Consider the following 24253-nt stretch of genomic DNA (forward strand, 5'->3'; position numbering starts at 1 on the left):
CTGTGATGATGAATCCGACTGAAACAAACAGGTTTTAATATTAGTAACAGTCTGAACTGTTCACATGACTGGATCTTTCAGTTGTTCAGCCAATCAATGGACAGCATCAGTGGACATATTTCGACTGATGAGTAATTTACAAGAAACATGCATCAACAATCGCATAACTCACCTACAGCTTATGGTCCACGTACGTGAGACATACGAGACATACACTGGCATACTTTGAAAGTATTGAGCATGCCCAAAATTTTTCAACGTACTCGCTACATTACAATGTATATCAGCGTGCTTCAACATGCTCTTAACCAATACAAAACTTACCCGTAACTTATTAGATGTATGCCAGTGTTTTTAATATGGTCAGCATATATTGGCTAAATCATCAATGTGTAATAGGGGTGGATATGACACTTAAAGACAACATAGTCTTATTACATGTAACAAAGGTTATATAATTCGGTCAACCTAAGCGTTTTGGGAAAATGGATGCGGTTCTCCCGTTATATACAACATTTTAACGTGCCGCCATTGAAAAATCTGCACACCCCATGACCAGCTGCTTGCTAAGCACCAAACCTGAAATACATCACTGCCTGTAGACCATATCGGCTTTCGCGCTTGACGGCCGTTGTTTACACTTTTTTAGCGGCAGAAACTTTGATTAAACACAGCTCTCAGGGACTTGTTTGTTGATATGCCTGACCAGGGTGTCGCAGCGTATTGCACAAACACAAGGGAGAAAGGTTTTAGCCTTTTCAAGTGCAGGCAAATTGATTGAAAGCCGCGGTGTTGTGTGAAGCATGAAATGTCAGGCTGCCACTCCCTCCGCTCGCACACCCGCATTTGCTCCCGACAGCGGACACTTTCCTTTATCATCTCCATGTTCTCCCACCGTTCACAGGAACACCTAAAATGTCAACCCCAAATAATATGTTCACAATAATCTTGAAATGGTCAAGGAACTTGTAAAAATATCAGTGCAATACGTAGTAAACACGGCGACGGCATGTTCACTGTTGTTTTCGGCGATGTTTTTCGAAACTTTCGCCATTTGTTTCCTATTTTTTCGTGAAAATAACGTAACTAAACACGGATGAATGCAATGCCAGGCACTTGAAAATGGCAAAAACCCAAAGGTAATGACGGTGGTCCACAAGTAGTAGCTACACTATCGCGGCTCCGGAAAAATAACAAAGGCAGTAAACAGACGCTAGAATCGAAAATGCTATAATTATAGTGTTATAAACAGCAGCAACAAAAATCAAAGCCTCCCTTACCATTCTGTATTCTGCAGCCTTTCAAAATCCATCAGAATTGGCACATCTCTTGCCTCTGCTTCGGCTCCGCCATAAGCACTGTCGGCATTATTTTCGCTGCCAGAATGCTCCTGGTTGGAATGTTCGTCCGAAAGATACAGCTCGAATCTGTAGGGTCTAATCACTGCTGCAACATCCTCAGGATCCGAGTCAGGTATAAAGTATAAGCAGAAGATGTGTGTGCAGGACTTCAGACTTCTTTCTTTGAAATAAAAACAGTGACGGGTTGGAATAATGTCTAATAGTCAACTGTTAGTTTAGCAATACCGTATTTGAGAAGATTCATATTCCAAACAAGTTTAAAACTATTTTTCAGAAGCAGCATCATACGACTGTTGTGCACTGCAAATTTTGTACGCTTGATGTTGACTAAAGCAGCAATTTATTGCCTCTGCACGCAAACATGACTCATCCCTGCGATTAACAACTAAGGTCCACAGTAGGGGGGCAGAGACACATCTCTTCACACTTAAACACACAGAATAATGTCTTCTTCAGTTACAACTAAAACCTCACAGACAACGATGACTTCGTTACAACAGAATGATTGTTAATGCCCTCATTAGTTGGGTTTCCACTACACAGCCAACAGGACTGAAGAGATTACATATTATAGAACACGTTCAATTACTGACTGCAAAAGAAAATGAGCATGATTCCCTTAATACGATCTTCTTGAACAGGAACTTTTTTAATTGGGCATAAAGGTCACATATTTTAATAAAAAAAAAAATGGTTCACAAATCGTAACAAGACAACTGAGTAGTTAGCTGACTGGCAGTTAACAAAACAACAACTTGCACATCCAAGATGAGAGATCAGGCATACTTTATGTCATCTGCTTGCATGATGAAAAACACATTTTGGGGGGCATTGGGGTAGGAAGGGGAGAGGCTGGATGGTGCACAAAATGAAAATAAAGTCATAAGTCTAAAATCTGCAACTCCAGATTCACTTGTACTGAAAATAAACAATACCCAGACAAGTGTGAGACATTCTTAAACTGCTGGATCAAATAAAGTGTCCTGTATTACTATTAGCACTTTACCAAGTTATACAGACTTAGTATGTAAGTCTACTTTAAATTACTTAGTTTATAAACTGCATGACAATAATCCAATACTTTGCAATAATAATAATAATAATAATAATGAAAGAAAATTAAGAACAGCATGTGATATTTGCCTTAGCTCCCGTGTCCTGTGCCATCACTGCGAACAGCTGCATAATCACTTACTGACCCATTGCCAACTAGACCTGTTAAAGTCTGTGGTCATCAATGGGCCCCACTTTATTGAATACTATTAATTTGCCACTCACCAGAAGTGAAATCTATGTTAATGAAATCTCATCTGAACCCATGGGTGCTGGAAAACTATAGACCAATTAGTTACATGGACATAAATAAAAACATATATCGCTGTGGCACGGGCTACAGCAATATACGAGGGCTGTCAATAAAGTTACGGTCCTTTTTATTTTTTCAAAAACTATATGGATTTCATTCATATGTTTTTACGTCAGACATGCTTGAACCCTGGTGCGCATGCGTGAGTTTTTCCACGCCTGTCGGTGACGTCATTCGCCTGTGAGCACTCCTTGTGGGAGGAGTCGTCCAGCCCCTCGTCGGAATTCCTTTGTCTGAGAAGTTGCTGAGAGACTGGCGCGTTGTTTGATCAAAATTTTTTCTAAACCTGTGAGACACATCGAAGTGGACACGGTTTGAAAAATTAAGCTGGTTTTCAGTGAAAATTTTAACGGCTGATGACAGATTTTGAGGTGATTCTGTCGCTTTAAGGACTTCCCACGGTGCGAGATGTCGCTCAGCGCTCTCAGCCGCCGTCGTCAGCCTGTTCAAGCTGAAAACCTCCACATTTCAGGTTCTATTGATCCAGGACGTCGTGAGAGAACAGAGAAGTTTCAGAAGAAGTCGGTTTCAGCATTTTATCCGGATATTCCACTGTTAAAGGAGATTTTTTTAATGAAAGACGTGCGGACGGGTCCGCGCGTCGGGACGCAGCCGCCGCGACGCTCCGCCACAGGAAAAACACCTCTGTTGAAAGCCTTAAGGACAAGTTGGAACATGTCCTGCCTGTTAAACAATTTCTCATATACTCACTCCACTGAAAGCCATCAAAAGCCGCCTGGATTTTACAAATGGTTATCAACACGGAGGTGTTTTTCCTGTGCCGCCGCACCGCGTCGGCTGCGTCCCGACGCGCGGATCCGTCCGCACGTCTTTCATTTAAAAAATCTCCTTTAACAGTGGAATATCCGGATAAAATGCTGAAACCGACTTCTTCTGAAACTTCTCTGTTCTCTCACGACGTCCTGGATCAATAGAGCCTGAAATGTGGAGGTTTTCATCTTGAACAGGCTGACGACGGCGGCTGAGAGCGCTAAGCGACGTCTCGCACTGTGGGAAGTCCTTAAAGCGACAGAATCACCTCAAAATCTCTCATCAGCCGTTAAAATTTTCACTGAAAACCAGCTTAATTTTTCGAACCGTGTCCACTTCGATGTGTCTCACAGGTTTAGAAAACATTTTGATCAAACAACGCGCCAGTCTCTCAGCAACTTCTCAGACAAAGGAATTCCGACGAGGGGCTGGACGACTCCTCCCACAAGGAGTGCTCACAGGCGAATGACATCACCGACAGGCGTGGAAAAACTCACGCATGCGCACAAGGGTTCAAGCATGTCTAACGTAAAAACATATGAATGAAATCCATATAGTTTTTGAAAAAAATAAAAAGGACCCTTACTTTATTGACAGCCCTCGTATGTTGAAACGGACCGTCAGATCATAACACGCAGTGGGCGATCTGACTGTCATGTCACCCACGTGAGCTCTGTTCCACAAGAGCTGCGGCGCGCCATCCACAAGATGCGTGTCGGGCAGAACACGCACGTGTGGCCAGCTGGAAACACCGGACCAGTAGATGTGGACATGAGAAGAACGAACTGCTTCATCATTCATGTCATTTCATGACTGTATGTCAGTGACCATGGGTCATCTACAGATGAACAGACAGATCATACTTGTATTGCCCGCTTGATAAGAGGTATTCAATACAATGTGGTGTTTTTATATGGTGTGTGTGTGTGTTATTTTAAAAATATGTCCATGTCCTTCCCGATATAAGGTAGTTTCCCGCAACTTTCACAGGACAGCGATCGTAGCTCAGTGGTGAAATTTCTGACCGGCAATCAGAGCTTTTGGCGCGGGTTCAATTCCCGTGGGTGGCATGTCATTTTTTTGTATTTTTACAGCAGCTGCATGATTTGCTGCTGTGAAAAGGTGCAGTGTTCCCACGTGCACGAACCATTGCACTGGCATCGTGCACGCCTGCCCGTCGGTGCGACGTTTCGTGGTGCGCTCATACGAGCTGCTCCGACGGGTGTCGCCCCGAGTTGTACATAGTCGCACTATGTGTGAAGGACCCCTTAAAGGAGAATTTTGACATTTTTGAACATGAGGCATATTTTCAGAATGTTTTGTGTTAAACATTTCACTCGGATTTAAAAGATTTTAATCATTCCAGTATTTAGTTTGATCATAAGTCAAGTAAAGGTGACAGAAGGTAAGATGTGTGTCTGGTCCCTGCTGCTCTGTGTAGTAATTAAATTTACTGTCATTCGAACTAAAAAGTAAAAGAAAAAATAAGCAAGCATTCTTTACAATGTGTCAAAATGACATTGATAGTTTCACTTGAATCACTGTCATGATTTCAGCAATTGTTTGATTAAAAGCCATATCAACAACTTCTCGAAGCATGCGTCTGTGATATCCTGACAAATGGGAGACTGTATAAGGAAAGGCTCTGCCAGAGTGTTTTCACACCATTTAAGCAATTTCCACATTAAAAAAAAAATCGAATGTGCAGAATATTTGGCCTCAGCCATGTGGAAACCCTCAGAGGAAGAGAGTGGAAAAAGTTATATCGGACTCAAAATGGAGTAGAGAGATGAAAGGAAGCGTGACTTGAGGAGCTGGATGGACTGATAACCAGAATAAGGAAGACATGGCTAAAGAGAGACAATGGGGAAATACACATTGTTTTTAACACATAGCAGTACAAAGGTTAGCACAGTTGCTTCGAAAAAGAAGGGCACCAGTTCAAATCCACCCATGCCTCATTCTCAAGACACATCTGGAATTGAGACGGTTGCATCCGCACACCACACTATGGAACCGCTTTGGGTCAAGGATGGCAATCACCCAGGCAGACAAATGGACAATCTTCACCTCTTGAAGGTAATGGTGAATTTAACGATAAAAAGATAACCCATCTTCCAGAACCAGGTGAAATGTAGGTGACCCCTTGACCTTTCCCATTTGCTGGGGTCTTCACCATTAAGGCACCTGTGTGCTGGATTATGTCCAGAGAAACATACCAGACGGACAACATGTCATAGTTGATGTTCCCTCACAATGCACATAAAATCTATCTGAGTGTCCCTAATACCTCCGTCACACTAGAGGCGGAATGAGCCGGAATGCTGTCGGACTGAAAATCCACCGTATATTCCGGATTTCAATTTGAATTTCAATTTATTTTCCTTTATATAGTGCCAAATCACAACAGAGTTGCCTCAAGGCGCTTCATACAGGTAAGGTCTAACCTCACCAACCCCCACAGCAACAGTGGTAAGGAAAAAATCCCTCTGAGGAAGAAACCTCAAGCAATGTGTTGAAAAAATTCCGGAATAGTCAAAGTGCATTCTAGAACCTCTGACTACATTCTGTGTGCATTCCAAACAGTCAGACCCATTCCTATGGTCGGCCCAAATGCTCAAAATAATCGAGGTGCGGTCGAAGTGGAGATGTATCGAACGGCATTCGAAGTGTATTCTGACTGCATTGTGACGGCACTCTAACATCCCAACAGCATTCAAAACATTCCAATGGTGTTCAAGGGGAGAACTGAAATGATCAGCCACTTCAAAACCTTCCAGAATGTCCCGAATGTGTTGCGAATGAGCCGGAATGCACCTTGAGTGCTGGCGGAATCTATTTCGGGATTACACTTGAAGTACATGCATAGTATTCGAGATGCATTTTCCTTGGGTTGTTAGATGTTTGGACCATATTCGGCAGCCATTCCGGGAGCGTCCTGACTACATTTGAGGTGAATTTGTACAGTATTCGAGGCACCTTTCAACAAGACTTTGGGTGGTATTCGGGCAATCGAACCGCACTTGTACGGCATTCGGAGTGCATTCTTAATATTCCTACGCCATTCTGGGTATTCCTACTGTGTTCCAACTACATTTGAACTGCATTTGAAGGCTGATACACACAGCAAGAATCACTCGATTGAGGCACATTCTAAGTATTTGAACGGCATTCCTACAAAGCTGTAAGGATTTATGTCTGTTTGAAATTACCGCTCCAATGTGGCACAAGTTTTGATTTTTTTTCATTCCGGCCAATTCTGCTTAATTCCTGCTAATTCTGAATAAGTATGACGGGGTATAAGTAGCGCTTCATTTGACACAAAGTCATTCTAGCATTACCCAAGGATCCTATGAATAGACTAAAGACATCCACCTTAGGTCACCAGTTAGCTTTCCAAATCTCACAATCATAGACTTAAATAGGAAGCACCAAGGACCCTGTGAAAACTTGGGCCCTTCATTCTCATGGCAAAAGCATCATCTTGACCAAAAACACCTCTGTCAAGGGACCTTATGACTCCATAAACTCTTCACAGATGTATCTTGATCTCACATGCTGAGGACCCAGAGGCAGAAACATCAGTACAGAGCTCACTGACTCGATCAACAAGTTCAACATTTTAACTGCACACACATATACTTCTGATGGCCAGGTCCATTTAGTCATTACATATATTATTCAGAATAAATCATGTAAAACTGTGCATGACTGAAGCTCTTGTGCAGCAAGAGTGTGTATAAAAGATCAGAGTTAATATAGAGGTCACATTCTTCAGTTCAAGCCACAAATATGTGGAGACTCCATGTGTTTCACCAACAACACAGCCAGAGAAAGCAACGTCTGCTTTCTCCACCTCACGTTTATGTGTCACGTGGTGTCTTGTAAATGTATAATCTGTATGTAGAATGCATGTGTACGTGAAAGAACGAGAGAGTGAGGTAGTACGTGTGGCTTGTGATTATGTTCCGCGGAAAGCAGCTGCTTTGGCCCCCCTCTTACTGGCCAGAATTTACAGTGCCTTTGACTCCGTGAAGTATTTACGAGCTCCCAAAGCGCTTGCTCTCACACATACATGCATTTTAGGATTCAGGAACAAAAACCTACCTGCCGTAATCATGCGGTAAGAAAAATCCCACACACACCCGTCTCAAAACCTACAACCCTAAAACACGCTGGTAGTGAGCAGGAACTGAAACATTTGCTGTCCTCCTCACACTTAAAGTTTGATTTATGTTTTAAGTGTCGTTAAGGCCAAAAGTGTGTCACATGGAAACACACCCCCTGACACAAATGTTCTGTGCGGAGGTCTTCACCTGCATGCACATCCAAAAATTGTGCAACGACATATGGATACAATTACAGAGTTGGGGTCAAGATGGAAGACAAAGCAAAGCAATCATACAATTAATGAACCAACCACCATCTCTCTGTCTCTCTCTCGCGATTATAAATAAGCAGTTGTTCCAACCTGGTAGACACAATTTGAAGTGCTTTTTTAAAGCAATCTGGTATGCACTGGCATTTTCCATTAAGAACACTTGATTTCTGACTCCAGAATTTCATATAATACATGGAATAATCACTCCTTCACTTCACTTATAGTAGTGACGCGTGGGTCAAAATGTAACCTGCTAGCCCCCGCAGGTTGACCTGTGGAACAGGCAGGTGTGGGTAAGCTTGGTCAGAACATAGTGTGTACTGGTGGAGCAGGTCAAAAAGTAACAAAGCAGAATTCCCACTAAGTTATTAATAAATTGCAGTGTATTACTAGCTGACTAAGCAGCATACAACACACCAAGATGTGATGATTCTATCTTCTCTTCCTCTCTCCCTTTCACACACATGCGGGCCAGAGGGTGTGCTTTGTGCTGCTTGATATTGTCTGCATTAGGTAGCGTAGGCTACATGTCACAAATGTCTCTACACCCAATCATAATTGTGAAATATAAATTACAATACATTTACAGTCTGATAGTAATCTGTTTTTGCAAATAAAACTGTTTTTGTTGGACAACTGTCATTCACTTCAGGAAATGTTCTACACACAAAAGAAATCTACAATAAATCCACAAACATCAGAGTGTGTATTGTGTTAGCAGGCTCTAATTGTTTGATCCGCGTGTGGTAATCCATTGTTAATTATCAGCTGGCTTCATGCTCTGCATAGAGACTCAAGTAAAATCTAGTCTGCACTTTCAATACTGTTGAAATACTGTTGAATACTACCACTGTTTCAATAACATTAATTCCCTTGTAGCTTCTGATTGCGAAAGCAGTGTTTGTGCTATAAATAAATAAATAATGCCCAGTTTTCAAACGTTTAACTGCGTTGCACATTCACCTTCCATATGATCATCTGTTCAGTAGCCTAAAGAAGCTCACTTAGCGCCTGGTATAGTGACATTAATAATTTTGATGGCTGTGCTCCTTAACACCACGTGTGCCTTATAAATGAATAATACAGGGTTCTAGCTAGCGCAAACTTGCATTACGGCCCGTTACGATATCATTTTGGACCGTTACACTAATTTTGGACCGTGTAATCAACCATTTCTGCAGCGCGACTCCAGTTTGAAGCGTGAATGAAGCAATACTTTGATTCAATGGCTCGTGGCTCTTTGATTCGCTGCTCTTAAGAAGCGGTACGTCCACTTCTTAACCCCTCTCAAAGCCATTAAAATATCATGAGTCATGTTTTTGTGGATTAAAGTTACTAACTGGGACTCATGTCTTATTGCAGTCAACAAACAAGAATCGTCCTCTGGTCCATTTTCACAGTTCCAAACGCTGCGCGGCTCTCTGCTGAGACAGAGTCTGCTCGGAATTAATAACTTCAAAACGAATTGCCGCTTTAAATAAAATGACAGCTCTTACAAACGTTGCAATACAGACAATAAACTACAATCAACTAAAATGTTTTTTCCTCCCAAAATGAGACGTCCTGCATTCTTTATAAACCTGACCTGCAGCACAGCTGTAAGAGCTCAGCTCAGATATGGAAAGACATTCATGCCAATAATAATGTCTAAAAGGAAATGCTTTTGACAAAAACTAACAGATTTTATTTCTGTTTATGTCCAGAGATCAAGGATCCACCATGTAGAGTTTATTATGTCCAGAGTTTAAGGATCCAGTAGCCAATTTCATATTTATTTACTTTAAGACTCAATAAAATGTTCAATTTCAATTTAATCAGCTTATAAAGTGCCAAATTACAACAAAAGCAATCTCAAGGTGCCTCACACAGAAAAAACAGAAGTAAAAGAATAAAACATAAAATAAAAACTACTCATAAGAAAGAGAATAAAAATAGGTTTTAAGTCTTGACTTAACTTCCCCAGCCTTCTGGACATGATGAAGGGACTTGGGCTGTCGTACCTGGCTTTTCCCCTTTGGGTATTCCTAGAATGGCCATTTTTTTTTGCTTAAATTTTCAAAAGCTGCCCCCCTTCCTCACCATCCCCCCCCTCGGTCGTTGCGCTCCCTCGACATTACCACTACGCTAAAATTTTATCCTAGCTAGAACCCTGTAATACTGTGGTTAAGTTAATTTTACTTCTTGTTGCAGGAAGTGGTAAATGCGACTTATACTCTGGGGTGACTTACATACTTTTTTCTCTCTTGTCTCTTAAAGAGGCATTTTTGGACAGGTGCGACTTATACTCCAGAAACGATACTTACTTCTTCATGATGGACCTCCTAACCAACAGTCCATCTTCCAGATCGGCCTCACTGGCCAGGAACAGTAGTCGCTTCCCTGAATGATCCACACCCACAAAGTCTCTCTGCTCCACTGTGAGAAACACACACAGTATTTAACAACAAATAATCATCTTATCTTCTGTCATGAAGGTTTAAAGTTACCTGTCTTTTTCTTGCCCTTCTGGCCTGGAACGGTCTCTGTGAATTCATGGGTTTTTGCCATTAGCATGGCCAATGTTGCATTGTGGACACGGAACAGATCGACCACCTCGTGAAGCGCCACATCTGTGATGAGGTCACAACTCAGCACCAGGACGTCTGTCTGAAGAGGGATGATGAGAGCAAAAGGTGAGTGACATAAGAGTCTTAACACCACACAATTTTTATGTTAACCCAAAACAGTTTTTAAGCTGAAGTAAGTCAGACTAAGACATGTACATACTGTCTGAAAACAAAAATATTACCATAACGCAAGCAGGAAAACATGGATTTTTACAGGATTGTTTACTTAATGTTTGATTTGCCAATATGAAGACCCCAGACTCCAGAGAGACAGCTTTCTGGCTTTTACTCTATTTTTATCAAAATGATCCCATCTGTGATAATTTCAATATGCTTTACAAGTATTTTTTGCATATAAACACACATACACACACGCACTGAGGATATAATATGTTCATAAAATGGGGTTACCTAAATCATGACAGTCAAATGGTGCACACAAACACCTCAGGACATGACAGCAAGTTTTCACTATCCTGTTGTTGATATCTGTCTGGTATTTTCTTTGCTCTGAGCATGATGAGGGAGAGTCGAGTCTCAGTGGTGTGAAGGTGCAGGTGAAATGAAATCCAAGAATGGTGAAAGTGTAGTTCAGGCTTAATCACAAAATAAATGTGTTAAACAGGCAAAAGCTGGAAATTAATGGATGAATGGCTGTCTTTTGAATTCCATGTTGCACACAAAATGGGAAAGGTAACTCTGCTAATTCTGGTGAGAGTGACAGACAAGAGCAGCACCAAAAATATGAGTGGGGACGTACAGTTGGTGGACAACATCCCACCTACATTCTGAGTAAAACATTTTGATGGGTGTGTCACACCAGAGGTCCAAGCTCCTTATTCTCTGTTGTTACAAATGCCACATGTGTGGAAAACTAGCGAGGACAACACAGAGAGAGATGTTATTAAGTTTAGGAGAAGAGGAGAAAAAGAAAGGAGATAGAGCAAGATGCAGACCCACAGAAGCTTCCCACAAAATCCACGTGTAGCATCTGTCAGAAATAGTGTCAAGCAGTGTCAAGACTGGGCCTTTTCGGTCATGCCATGATGACATTGACATAGAGTAAGTGTTAACCATCCCTGATATTCAAGTGCATAAGTTAGTACATCTTCAGAAATAAATTTCAATTAAATGAGTTAGTACAAAGAATAATTCATAAAATCTTCAAGGTTGCTGTAAAAAATAAAGGGGAAAAAAAGTAGAATGATGTACAAAATGAACCACAAACACAATTTTTAGCACCCTTTCCTAAACTTTTTGTCTTGAAGCCACATACATGGTTCCTGCATCCATCTGACAGTATTTTTTGATAGTCTTTCATTTCTGTGTGTGTTTACGTTCTTATACGTTCAGAAGAATGCATCTTCCAATGACAAAAAACAGTTTAAAAGCAATCTATCCTTAACTTTCCAACTGATCTTTTGTGCTGTTGGATGTATTATTTGAGTCAATGTCCTGCTGCAAAACTAAAGACCTTCACCTCTGACACTTCTGACACTTACCAACATATTTTGCTCCTCTGTAATCTTCCTATTTCTTCGTTCATTTAATACAATCGATTGGTTTGTTGGCTATGAAAATGATGCACTGCATTCCTATGAAAATTCTGCAAACATTAGTATTGTATTTATGTGCCTTTCTCCCAACAGTGGTGGCATCCTTGGCCTTCACCAATGGAGCCCTACTTGGTTTTATTTCAAGTCAGCAAGGCGCTCTTTAGATGTCTTACATGGCCCCCCTCCCCATCCATCCACACACACACAATTTGCACCAATCTTCAGACATCTCTCACAGAGTTCCTTCTCAATACCACGTCGTGGAAGCATCTTAATTTTATGACTGTGACATGTCGTGATAACATTAAAAACTGTTGAAACTGGGATTTCAAAATCTTTGCCAACGGCACTGTAGCCTTTAGAATTGTCGTTTTCGGAAAACAGCATTTCTGATGCTCTCAGACAGGTCTTTTGTCTACACTATTGTGAAAAAGAAACTGGAAACAATCAGCCCCTTTTTTATGCAATAAAACCAGCTATCACTGTCTGGTCATATAAACACTGACGATTAAGCACATGTGAGTCTTATTTGTTTTATATTTTGAGGAAACAATTTAAATTCATCACTAGACTGCCAGTAATTGCCAAGTGTACATTTTCTTTTTCTTTCACTACTTGAGACCACATTTTTCTGTTGTTGCTCAAAGGCTTTAAACATATTTTTATATATTTTGTTGTACAAAACTGTTTTTTTTTGGGGGGGGGGGGGGGCGGATATTTATTTCTGAAGATATTCAGAATTATGTAGTTGACAATCAGTGGTGCCAATAACTCTGACTTTGAGAGAGCTGGGATGTTTACTAAGCCTTTCAGTGACTGGGTGGACAACACAATGTGTACTTGCTACTGCAATATAAACAACCATGATGGTATATAAAGAACAAAAACTCCAATGGAAGTAAGGATGGCCACAGTCTCAAGCTGTTGTTTTGATGCCTGGACAGCAAATACATTCCTTTACTGCTGCATAGTTGGGGTTAACACCATCTGGTGTTAACAAAGACAGCATCACCACCTACTCTCTTCTCACCGCTCTGTTTTCCCATCTGTCCACACTAGACCGCAGCCAGATTGTTCAAGCTCTCTGTCCAATTTTGTTTTGACTGAGCAGAGTATCTGTGAAATGAAGCAGGCCGACGCTCCTTGTCAATCTGCCTGTTTGCTAAAATTGCCGTTAAATGTCTGATGTAATAAGCGACACAAGGGTAGGTTTAAATTATCTTGCCCGACCTTCACGGTGGCTCTTTTCTCTCTCCTCCTACCTCACACAGTATCCTAGCAATGCAAATACACACATACAGTCAACAGACAACTTTCCCAGATGGAGTTCTATACAAGGATAGTCGTGTAATCTAAAACTATAATCTCACCCCACTTATCCAGGACTATACAAGATATATACAGGAAAAAAAAAACAATAAAGTAGACAAGTCCATAGCTACTGTAAATGGGCTGTGGGCCAGCACCGCCACTGGAGAAGAGGAATGACATTTCCAACAACTGACGACACCCAGTGAGCAGCAATAACTTCTCGGCTTGAAATCATGCACGAGTGCTGCTTGAGAATTCCAATGAGCGATCACTTACACAGTCACCAACAGTTTAACTTCTGGGGCATGTCTGCTAAGATTTGTGAGAATATATGTGTGGTATTCATCTGTCTGTCCAGTGGTGTGGGCTGTCGGTGTATGAGCTAATCCCACTGTTAGCATCAGCTGCCTTAGTGACAAAGACAACTTTACCAGTCGGTGTGGCAGGGAGGAAGGAAGACATAACTGAACAGGAAAGACAGCATGAATTAAGAAAATATGCAAATCAATAACCACTGTCAGAAAGCCGTGAGGTAAAGGTGAGATGGAAGCGGTCAGTGATTGCACAGAGTTCACAGTACTGTCTGCCAAGTCAAGGTTGGTAAACCTTTCCTTATTGACAAAGGAGCGCAAGTTGCTTTTCTCCTCAACAATATCCAACACCAAGTCTATACAGGCATTGAACAGAGTAGGAGCCGGAATACATCACTGACAAATGCCAGAATTCACCGGGAAAAGTCACAGACTCTCTGCCCCCATGCTGTTGCCACTTTAATAAGGCAACAAAAATACTTTCAACTATTAATACAACTGAAGTATTTCAATATTTAAAATAATATATAAATAAAAACACAGCTTTCACAAATACCAGTAAGTTTCAGGCATGGAGAAGATAACTTCAAAGGTAGGATTTTTGTTTTAGCGCAACTTTAAGGACTACCTGAAACTAATCAACTTAACCAGGCAACATTATAGTATTAAAGAAAAATACTGTTCAATGTTGAGAGAGCAATACATTGTGTGTGGTATCAGAGGCTAAAAGGTCATGTAGCTGACCTCAAGTTAACTTAGCATAACCGGGTCTGGACCTGGCGTCAGGAAGCCGCCAAGGCAAAGTTGGAGGTGTCTGCAGGAGATCTACTGACACTGAGACTCTCAGACCTTTCGACTCGCTCCTCCCTCGATTGCACACAAGGATTTTAACACTCTTGTTGAGAAACTGAATACAGACAAACACACACATGCACATGCATGCACACATACACAGACACAAATGGGGTAAAAAAAAAAAGAAAAAAAAAGTGACTGCAAAATCCCTCCACACAAGGGCACAATCAGGCGATAGTGGAGTGGAGTCAGCTGGAGAGACAGAGACACTTTACCCTTTCAACAGCAAAGATCTCTGGACAGATCAGGACCACACACAAGCTTTCACAAACGTGAATGTATAGCTGACACCAATCCAACACTAATCCCTACATAACAACAAACCATTTTAATTACTGCAGACCTTTACAGCATGGATAAAATTGCCATAATTAAATGTAAAGACAGAAAGACAAAAAAAAAAGAAAAAAAATGCAACCCAAAGGGTAAATGACTTGCTTAAAACCTGCATTACTAAATCAATCCAAATATTTATTACAAGTACCCGAGGAAAGTTTTTGTCACAATTATGCAGACTCTGTCCTTTCAAAATTATTTATCTGTTGTTCTTTTTTTTTTTTAATCAATTTGTTAAATCCATGTTGCATGTTCTTAATAAATCACTTTTGGATTTGACCATAGCATAATTATTTGTAAAAGCTTTCACTAATTCCGCTTATGCTGTCCAATTACATGATAATAACTAATCTATAACCATTTTCACAACACCTGCAGTCATCGTTAAATTTCAGCAAACTACATCCTACTACTGAGAAATGGTAACCATGTGAAACAAATAAATGAACTGATTGCATTGAAAACTAGTGCAATGTTCAAAAATGGCATCCATTTAATCACACAGCATATTCAATGCTGCTCAGGTCAGATCAGGACTGGGAGCATACCACATGTCACCACACCTACCACACTATGTAACTGCCCTGGTTCCTAGATGGTAACCACTCAGTCAGACAACCAATCCATCCCCAAATCTTGAAGGTACAGTCATGGCCATCAGTTTTGGCAGTAACACTAATTTTGTGTTTCATAGACTTTGTTGCTTCAGTTGCTTTGTTTTTTTCTTGTTTTTTTTGTGGCAACTTGTGCAGCCATCATTGCTTTGCAAATAAATGGCATCATATGCAAGGAAATTGCTGCTAAAAATACTGACTGCATCATCAAGTACATCAAGCGAAAAAAAAATTAAAAAAGCCCAGCAAGCACCAACCAGAACCATGTCTTCCTGAGACGTTGGGTACAAAATCAGGTGTGAATGCATCTGCATGCACAGTGATTTGAAAATTTTGGACAACTGCCTGGTATCATGGAGAGCAGAAAAGAATCAAATCAAATCAAATCAATTTTATTTATATAGCGCCAAATCACAACAAACAGTTGCCCCAAGGCGCTTTATATTGTAAGGCAAAGCCATACAATAATTACGGAAAAACCCCAACGGCCAAAACAACCCCGTGAGCAAGCACTTGGCGACAGTGGGAAGGAAAAACTCCCTTTTAACAGGAAGAAACCTCCAGCAGAACCAGGCTCAGGGAGGGGCAGTCTTCTGCTGGGACTGGTTGGGGCTGAGGGAGAGAACCAGGAAAAAGACATGCTGTGGAGGGGAGCAGAGATCAATCACTAATGATTAAATACAGAGTGGTGCATACAGCGCAAAAAGAGAAAGAAACACTCAGTGCGTCATGGGAACCCCCCAGCAGTCTAAGTCTATAGCAGCATAACTAAGGGATGGTTCAGGGTCACCTGATCCAGCCCTAACTATAAGCTTTAGCAAAAAGGAAAGTTTTAAGTCTAATCTTAAAAGTAGAGAGGGTGTCTGTCTCCCTGATCCGAATTGGGAGCTGGTTCCACAGTAGAGGAGCCTGAAAGCTGAAGGCTCTGCCTCCCATTCTACTCTAACAAATCCTAGGAACTACAAGTAAGCCTGCAGTCTGAGAGCGAAAGCGCTCTATTGGGGTGATATGGTATAATGAGGTCCCTAAGATAAGATGGGACCTGATTATTCAAAACCTTATAAGTAAGAAGAAGAATTTTAAATTCTATTCTAGAATTAACAGGGAGCCAATGAAGACAGGCCAATATTGGTGAAATATGCTCTCTCCATCTAGTCCCCGTTAGTACTCTAGCTGCAGCATTTTGAATTAACTGAAGGCTTTTCAGGGAACTTCCTAGCACAGAACCTTCTGGAACTCCATAATTAACCTTAGTCTGTGAAGAAGATTCCGCATTTACATGAACAATTTGTAATCTATAAGATAAATATGATTCAAACCACCGCAGCGCAGTGCCTTTAATACCTATTGGCCTATAATTAGCTAAGATAGCTGGGTCAAGTGATGGCTTTTTAAGTAATGCCATCTTAAAAGCCTGTGGTACATAGCCAACTAATAAAGATAGATTGATCATATTTAAGATCGAAGCATTAATTAATGGTAGGGCTTCCTTGAGCAGCCTGGTAGGAATGGGGTCTAATAGACATGTTGATGGTTTGGAGGAAGTAACTAATGAAAATAACTCAGACAGAACAATCGGAGAGAAAGAGTCTAACCAAATACCGGCATCACTGAAAGCAGCCAAAGAGAACGATATGTCTTTGGGATGGTTACGAGTAATTTTTTGTCTAATAGTTAAAATTTTATTAGCAAAGAAAGTCATGAAGTCATTACTAGTTAAAGTTACAGGAATACTCAGCTCAATAGAGCTCTGACTCTTTGTCAGCCTGGCTACAGTGCTGAAAAGAAACCTGGGGTTGTTCCTATTTTCTTCAATTAGTGATGAGTAGTAAGATGTCCTAGCTTTACGGAGGGCTTTTTTTATAGAGCAACAGACTCTTTTTCCAGGCTAAGTGAAGATCTTCTAAATTAGTGAGACGCCATTTCCTCTCCAACTTACGGGTTATCTGCTTTAAGCTGCAAGTTTGTGAGTTATACCACGGAGTCAGGCACTTCTGATTTAAGGCTCTCTTTTTCAGAGGAGCTACAGCATCCAAAGTTGTCCTCAATGAGGATATAAAACTATTGACGAGATAATCTATCTCACTCACAGAGTTTAGGTAGCTACTCTGCCCTGTGTTGGTATATGGCATTGGAGAACATAAAGAAGGAATCATATCCTTAAACCTAGTTACAGCGCTTTCTGAAAGACTTCTACTGTAATGAAACTTATTCCCCACTGCTGGGTAGTCCATCAGAGTAAATGTAAATGTTATTAAGAAATGATCAGACAGAAGGGAGTTTTCAGGGAATACTGTTAAGTCTTCAATTTCCATACCATAAGTCAGAACAAGATCTAAGGTATGATTAAAGTGGTGGGTGGACTCATTTACATTTTGAGCAAAGCCAATCAAGTCTAACAATAGATTAAATGCAGTGTTGAGACTGTCATTCTCAGCATCTGTGTGGATGTTAAAATCGGCCACTATAATTATCTTATCTGAGCTAAGCACTAAGTCAGACAAAAGGTCCGAAAATTCACAGAGAAACTCACAGTAATGACCAGGTGGACGATAGATAACAACAAATAAAACTGGTTTTTGGGACTTCCAATTTGGATGGACAAGACTAAGAGTCAAGCTTTCAAATGAATTAAAGCTCTGTCTGGGTTTTTGATTAATTAATAAGCTGGAGTGGAAGACTGCTGCTAATCCTCCGCCTCGGCCCGTGCTACAAGTGTTCTGGCAGTTAGTGTGACTTGGGGGTGTTGACTCATTTAAACTAACATATTCATCCTGCTGTAACCAGGATTCTGTAAGGCAGAATAAATCAATATGTTGATCAATTATTATATCATTTACTAACAGGGACTTAGAAGAGAGAGATCTAATGTTTAATAGACCACATTTAACTGTTTTAGTCTGTGGTGCAGTTGAAGGTGCTATATTATTTTTTCTTTTTGAATTTTTATGCTTAAATATATTTTTGCTGGTTATTGGTGGTCTGGGAGCAGGCACCATCTCTACGGGGATGGGGTAATGAGGGGATGGCAGGGGGAGAGAAGCTGCAGAGAGGTGTGTAAGACTACAACTCTGCTTCCTGGTCCCAACCCTGGATAGTCACGGTTTGGAGGATTTAAGAAAATTGGCCAGATTTCTAGAAATGAGAGCTGCTCCATCCAAAGTGGGATGGACGCCGTCTCTCCTAACAAGACCAGGTTTTCCCCAGAAGCTTTGCCAATTATCTATGAAGCCCACCTCATTTTTTGGACACCACTCAGATGGCCAGCAATTCAAGGAGAACATGCGGCTAAACATGTCACTCCCGGTCCGACTGGGGAGGGGCCCAGAGAAAACTACAGAGTCCGACATTGTTTTTGCAAAGTTACACACCGATTCAATGTTAATTTTAGTGACCTCCGATTGGCGTAACCGGGTGTCATTACTGCCGACGTGAATTACAATCTTACCAAATTTACGCTTAGCCTTAGCCAGCAGTTTCAACTTTCCTTCAATGTCGCCTGCTCTGGCCCCCAGAAGACAACTGACTATGGTTGCTGGTGTCGCTAACTTCACATTTCTCAAAACAGAGTCGCCAATAACCAGAGTTTGTTCCTTGGCGGGTGTGTCGCCGAGTGGGTTAGAGATGTGAACGGGTTGGCGGTGTACATGGGGCTTCTGTTTAGGACTACGCTTCCTCCTCACAGTCACCCAGTTGGCCTGCTTTCCCGGCTGCTCGGGATCTGCTGGAGGGGAACTAACGGCGGCTAAGCTACCTTGGTCCACACCGACTACAGGGGCCTGGCTAGCTGTAGGATTTTCCAAGGTGCGGAGCCGAGTCTCCAATTCGCCCAGCCTGGCCTCCAAAGCTACGAATAAGCTACACTTATTACAAGTACCATTACTGCTAAAGGAGGCAGAGGAATAACTAAACATTTCACACCCAGAGCAGAAAAGTGCGGGAGAGACAGGAGAAGCCACCATGCTAAACCGGCTAAGAGCTAGTAGCTGCGCTAAGCTAGCGGATTCCTAAAAACACACAAAGTGAATAATGTGTAAATAATTTAGAGGTGACTCAGCAGAGGGAGTGCTTTAGTTAAGGCACGTGAAGATTACACTGTGAAACAAATCATTATCTAGTTAACTAGATCAATCTAACTGCGCAGATTAAACAGCTAACAGATACAGCAAAACACCGCTGTGCTCCGGAACAGGAAGTGATACAATACCGCAGTGAGAGCCAACCACCAGTAGAGGTGGTTGGCTCTAAAGAAGCCACTTCACTCCAAGAAAAACATCAAGGACAAACTGAAAATCTGCAGAAAGTACAAGGGTTGGAAGGCAGGTAACTGGTGCAAAGTCATCTTCTGTGATGAAGCTCCCTTCCAATTGACTGGGACATCTGGAATATTGACAATCCAGGGAAAAGATGAACGCTACAAGTGATGAGATCATGAATGTGCAGGGTTGGATGTTGGTCAAGGGAATGGGGTCAGTCAACATTCTACCCAAAAACACTTCCATGAATAAAAAAAATGGTCTCAAAACATCCTCCAACAGCAACTTGTCCCAATGATCGAGGAGCAATTTGATGAAGATCTGTGCATTTTCCAGCCCGATGGAGCACCATATCACAAGACAAAAGTGATAATGAAATGGTTTGGAGATCACCACATTGAAATTTTGGTTCCAAAGCCGAAACTCTCCAGATTGTAATCCGACTGAGAGCCTGTGGTTAATCCTCAAAAAAGGCAAGCAAACAAGCAGAGCCCCACAAACTGATCAACCTTGAGCAGCTATAAGAAAAGAATGGATCTGCATCAGTCACGTTTTTACTCATGAAGAAGAGTCAACACTGCATCAACTCTACATAAGGTTATTTGCCAATAAAACACTTTGAATCTTGTAAAATTCTTATAACTGTTTCTTATGCATACCATACAAATGTGAAAAAATTATCTTAAGTAGCAAAAATTTTAAAACACGTAATCCCTGTCATGTCAAAACTTTTGGCCGAGACAACAGCTGATGTTCACTCACAATGCAAATGATACTCCTCCTCATCTGAGTTGCTACTGCTAATACAACTTAACATAACAACTAAAGCTTTTTATGCCATGAGAAAGTTGCACAATGGTGCACTTCTGACACATATTGACACCCATTACATGCAGAACAACTACTGAGCTTCCCAGTTCAGATACTTGAGAATATGTACAGTGCTGTGAAAATGTGTTTGCCTCCACTGAACCTTTACATGTTAGATTTTTATTAGGACATCAAAAAACAAAACAAAAATTCAGGCATGGTATAGTAGAATTTCCAAAATCATGCTCTTTAAACTCACAGTGAAAGTAAATCTCTACAGTTTGATATAAATTAATTAAAAATCTAAAAGCCAAAATGATGGTGTGAATAAGTAAGTGCCCCCTTTAGTATAGCACATGGAAACCTTTATATAGTTTTCTTCAGACAAGTCAGGGGATGGATACATGAACATTCCCAAGACACTGACCATATCTTGGACATTATTTGCATGAATTATGAAGAAATACAAACAGTATAGCACTCTATGGTAAATCTGTGTGGAGTAGATGGTTCTCAAAAACTGAGTGACTGTATAATTTTATTTAATTTAATTACCTTATAATGCACCAAATCACAGCAAAAGCCATCTCAAGCCGCCTTACATAAAACAATTCAGCATAAATTTTAATAAATAATTAAAAATGAATTTAAAAAATTCAAATACATAAATAAAAACAGAAGTAAAAGAATAAAACAGATAAAAAATAAAAACTATTCATAAGAAAGAGAATAAAAATTGATTTTCAGTCTTGACTTAAAAATGTCCATGAACTCCGACTGCCTCACGGTCACAGGAAGACTGTTCCACAGTGTGGGTGCACGATACGAAAAGGCTCTTTGACCTGCTGACTACTACTTCACCCTGGGAACACAGAGAAGTCCCGCATCCTGCAACCGCTTGCAGGATTGCAGGATGAAAAGTGGTGAGGAAATCCACCAAGACACTAGGACAACTCTGAAGAAGTTATAGACTTCTGTGGCTGTGATTGAAGAGAGTGCGCTTAGTGCAAGTTTTGCATTTTGTATCACCACTCCTGCTTTCTTAGTGGAGTTGCACAGAGAATAATTTTCTTTCAACAAAACATCAAATCTATGCTTGAATCTCCAATGTGCCTTCTGGCAAATTGTAGCTGAACTTTCAAGTGTTTTTTTTCCCTTTCTTTTTTTTTTATAGAAACCTTCTCTATACCACTACATCATGAAGCTGTCTAACTGGTGATGCAACACTCAAAACCTGCACTTTGCACAATTTCTACAATCACAGCCACAGAAATCTATAACTTCTTCAGGGTACTGTCCTGGTGTCTTGGTGGCTTTCCTCACTCTTCACCTTCTTATACAGTCACTCAGTTTTTGAGAACTATCTACTCCACACAGATTTACGATAGAGTGCTATACTGTTTGTATTTCTTCATAATTCACGTAAATAATGTCCAATACATAGTCAGTGTCTTGGGAATGTTCACGTATCCATCCCCTGACTTGTCCAAAGAAAACTGTATATAAAAGTGATGGTTTACATGTGCTTATACTAAAGGGGGCACTTACTTATTCACACCATCATTTTGGCTTTTAGATTTTTAATTAATTTATATCAAACTGTAGAGATTTACTTTCACTGTGAGTTTAAAGAGCATGATTTTGGAAATTCTAATATAAAGGGCCTGAATTTTTGTTTTGTTTTTTGATGTCCCATTAAAAATCTAATAACTGTAAATTATTATTTCACCTTGTGTGTCAAGCGATGTCAACCAATCCTAAGGTGGTATGTGGCCAAATTTTGTCCTAGCTCAACATACTGACCTTTAAAACCTGATGTTTATCTTGTGCAGGAAGCGGCAAAGAAGAAAAGACACAAAGAATAAGATTAATAGGAGAAACAAACAGAAGATTCTAAGCCTTATCCAGGCAAGTTTGCCGTGCCCCTCTTCCACAAAAATATTTAGATCTTCGCTTTCTTGTTCTGCAGCTTCATGTCTTGTGGCTTACACAATGACTGGCACAACATGAGGATATAGAGTTTTTGAGGGATTCTACATGCTCATTCTGTCAAGTAGATTACTGCTGAATCATAATAAAATGTCAAATAGGCTTCAGGCACACAAAGAAAAACATGCGTGTCAAGTATTCCTTTCACTAGTGTGGCTTATTGTTAAAAGATCTCAATCATAATCCGGTATATCCATCTACTTTTGTGCAACTTTACTCTTTGAACACTGAACAAAAACAAAATATGCAGCTGTAAATCTCCCTTTTCAAAACTCAAAAAGAATAGTCTACTCTTATCCAGAATCAACGTAGATTCCTGTAAATATTTTATCCCCTGATGAGAGGGTGTTTGTGTGAAGAGATGACCGAGTGTGTGTGTGTGTGTACATCCTGTACTCGTGCATCAGTGTGACGGTTTGAGTGATTGCTCAGTTGGGATTTGACAGACCACAGGTACGGTTCTTCACTCATCACTCTACAGTGTGCAATTCTATGCCTCTAATCTAGCTGGCTGTTCAAAGGATTAGCAACATCAATATTCCCAAAGGAAGCCTGCTGGAGCTAGTATTTTTCAAGTGTGCTTAAAGTATCTGATGTACTCATTAAATGAGTTCAGGGAGGAAAAAAAACCCAAATCTATTTATATATAACAGGAAACTCCATTAAATGTACTGATAGCCACAAATGTAACAATTTATGTCAGAGAGTCAAAAGAAAATTATTCTATAAGATCAGCTTTAAATAGCTGTCAGTTACTATGGTTCCAAATGCACAGGATGGTGAGGTACACTCCAAACAGATGAGGTGCACAACAGTACATTTAGGAAACTGTTGCCAAGAATGGGAATCATTTGGTATTTTATGTTTCTTTTCGATTCTTGGGGCCAACGGCACAATTAAAAATGGACTTTTAAATTGTATAATAAAACAGGTAACTCTTTTATATGTTCACTTCAATCTTAGTTAAGATAATAATACCAGTGTTTCCCCTACAATAGTATAGGCCTGGCGGTCTGCCAGGCCAACAAGAACCTCCACCGGACCAAATATTGGTTTTTAATAACACAGATGAACGGTAACATTGAGAAAATAAAAAGTCAATCATTAATCATTTCAGTGCATCCACAACACTTAGATCACTGCAGTGCTTAGTGAGGTTTGAGTCAACCACTTTTCTTATGGATGTAACACACTTTCAATTTAATTTCATGTAAAGCCCTAACTTAATGGTCATGGAAATATGATTAAAATGTGATTTTAGTTTGTGAACCAGTTAACATTTGTACTAGACCCTCATTTAAACAAAGCCACTATTATATATATATATATATATATATATATATATATATATGAAAAATTGTGTACAAAGCATTAATTCGTAAAGTTTTCATGCAGGTTTCAGCTTTCAAGGAGCAGACGTGAACACAAAAATTTGATTTACACACACACACACACAAAAAAAAAAAACAGCGATTAAAGAGATCATGCAGTGCAAAAAACATTTTTTTATACTAAGAGACAACTGTACGTGTGTATATGAGGTCTGTTAGAAAAGTATCAGACCTTTTTATTTTTTCAAAAACCTGATGGATTTGAATCACGTGTGCTTGCATGAGCCAACCTTGAACCTTCGTGCGTATGCGTGATTTTTTTCACGCCTGTCGGTTGCGTCATTTGCTTGTAAGCAGCCTTTGTGTGAGGATGGGTGGAATCTCTCGTCGTTTTTTTCT

At 40.4% G+C, this 24253-nt stretch overlaps 1 protein-coding gene across 4 annotated transcripts in view; it reads right to left on the reverse strand.

The window, feature by feature from the left end:
• Positions 1 to 24253, reverse strand: part of eif2b3 (eukaryotic translation initiation factor 2B, subunit 3 gamma) — an 84415-nt gene that overhangs the window by 47914 nt on the left and 12248 nt on the right. For all 4 annotated transcript variants that reach the window (XM_034183137.1, XM_034183140.1, XM_034183139.1 and 1 more), the window contains 2 exons: positions 10366 to 10525; positions 10183 to 10294 (listed from right to left, as the gene is read on the reverse strand). In XM_034183137.1, coding sequence (XP_034039028.1) covers positions 10183 to 10294; positions 10366 to 10525 — 272 coding nt within the window. The remainder of the gene's footprint in view (positions 1 to 10182; positions 10295 to 10365; positions 10526 to 24253) is intronic.

Source organism: Thalassophryne amazonica, chromosome 12, assembly GCF_902500255.1.
Source record: "Thalassophryne amazonica chromosome 12, fThaAma1.1, whole genome shotgun sequence".
Taxonomy (NCBI): Eukaryota; Metazoa; Chordata; class Actinopteri; order Batrachoidiformes; family Batrachoididae; genus Thalassophryne; species Thalassophryne amazonica.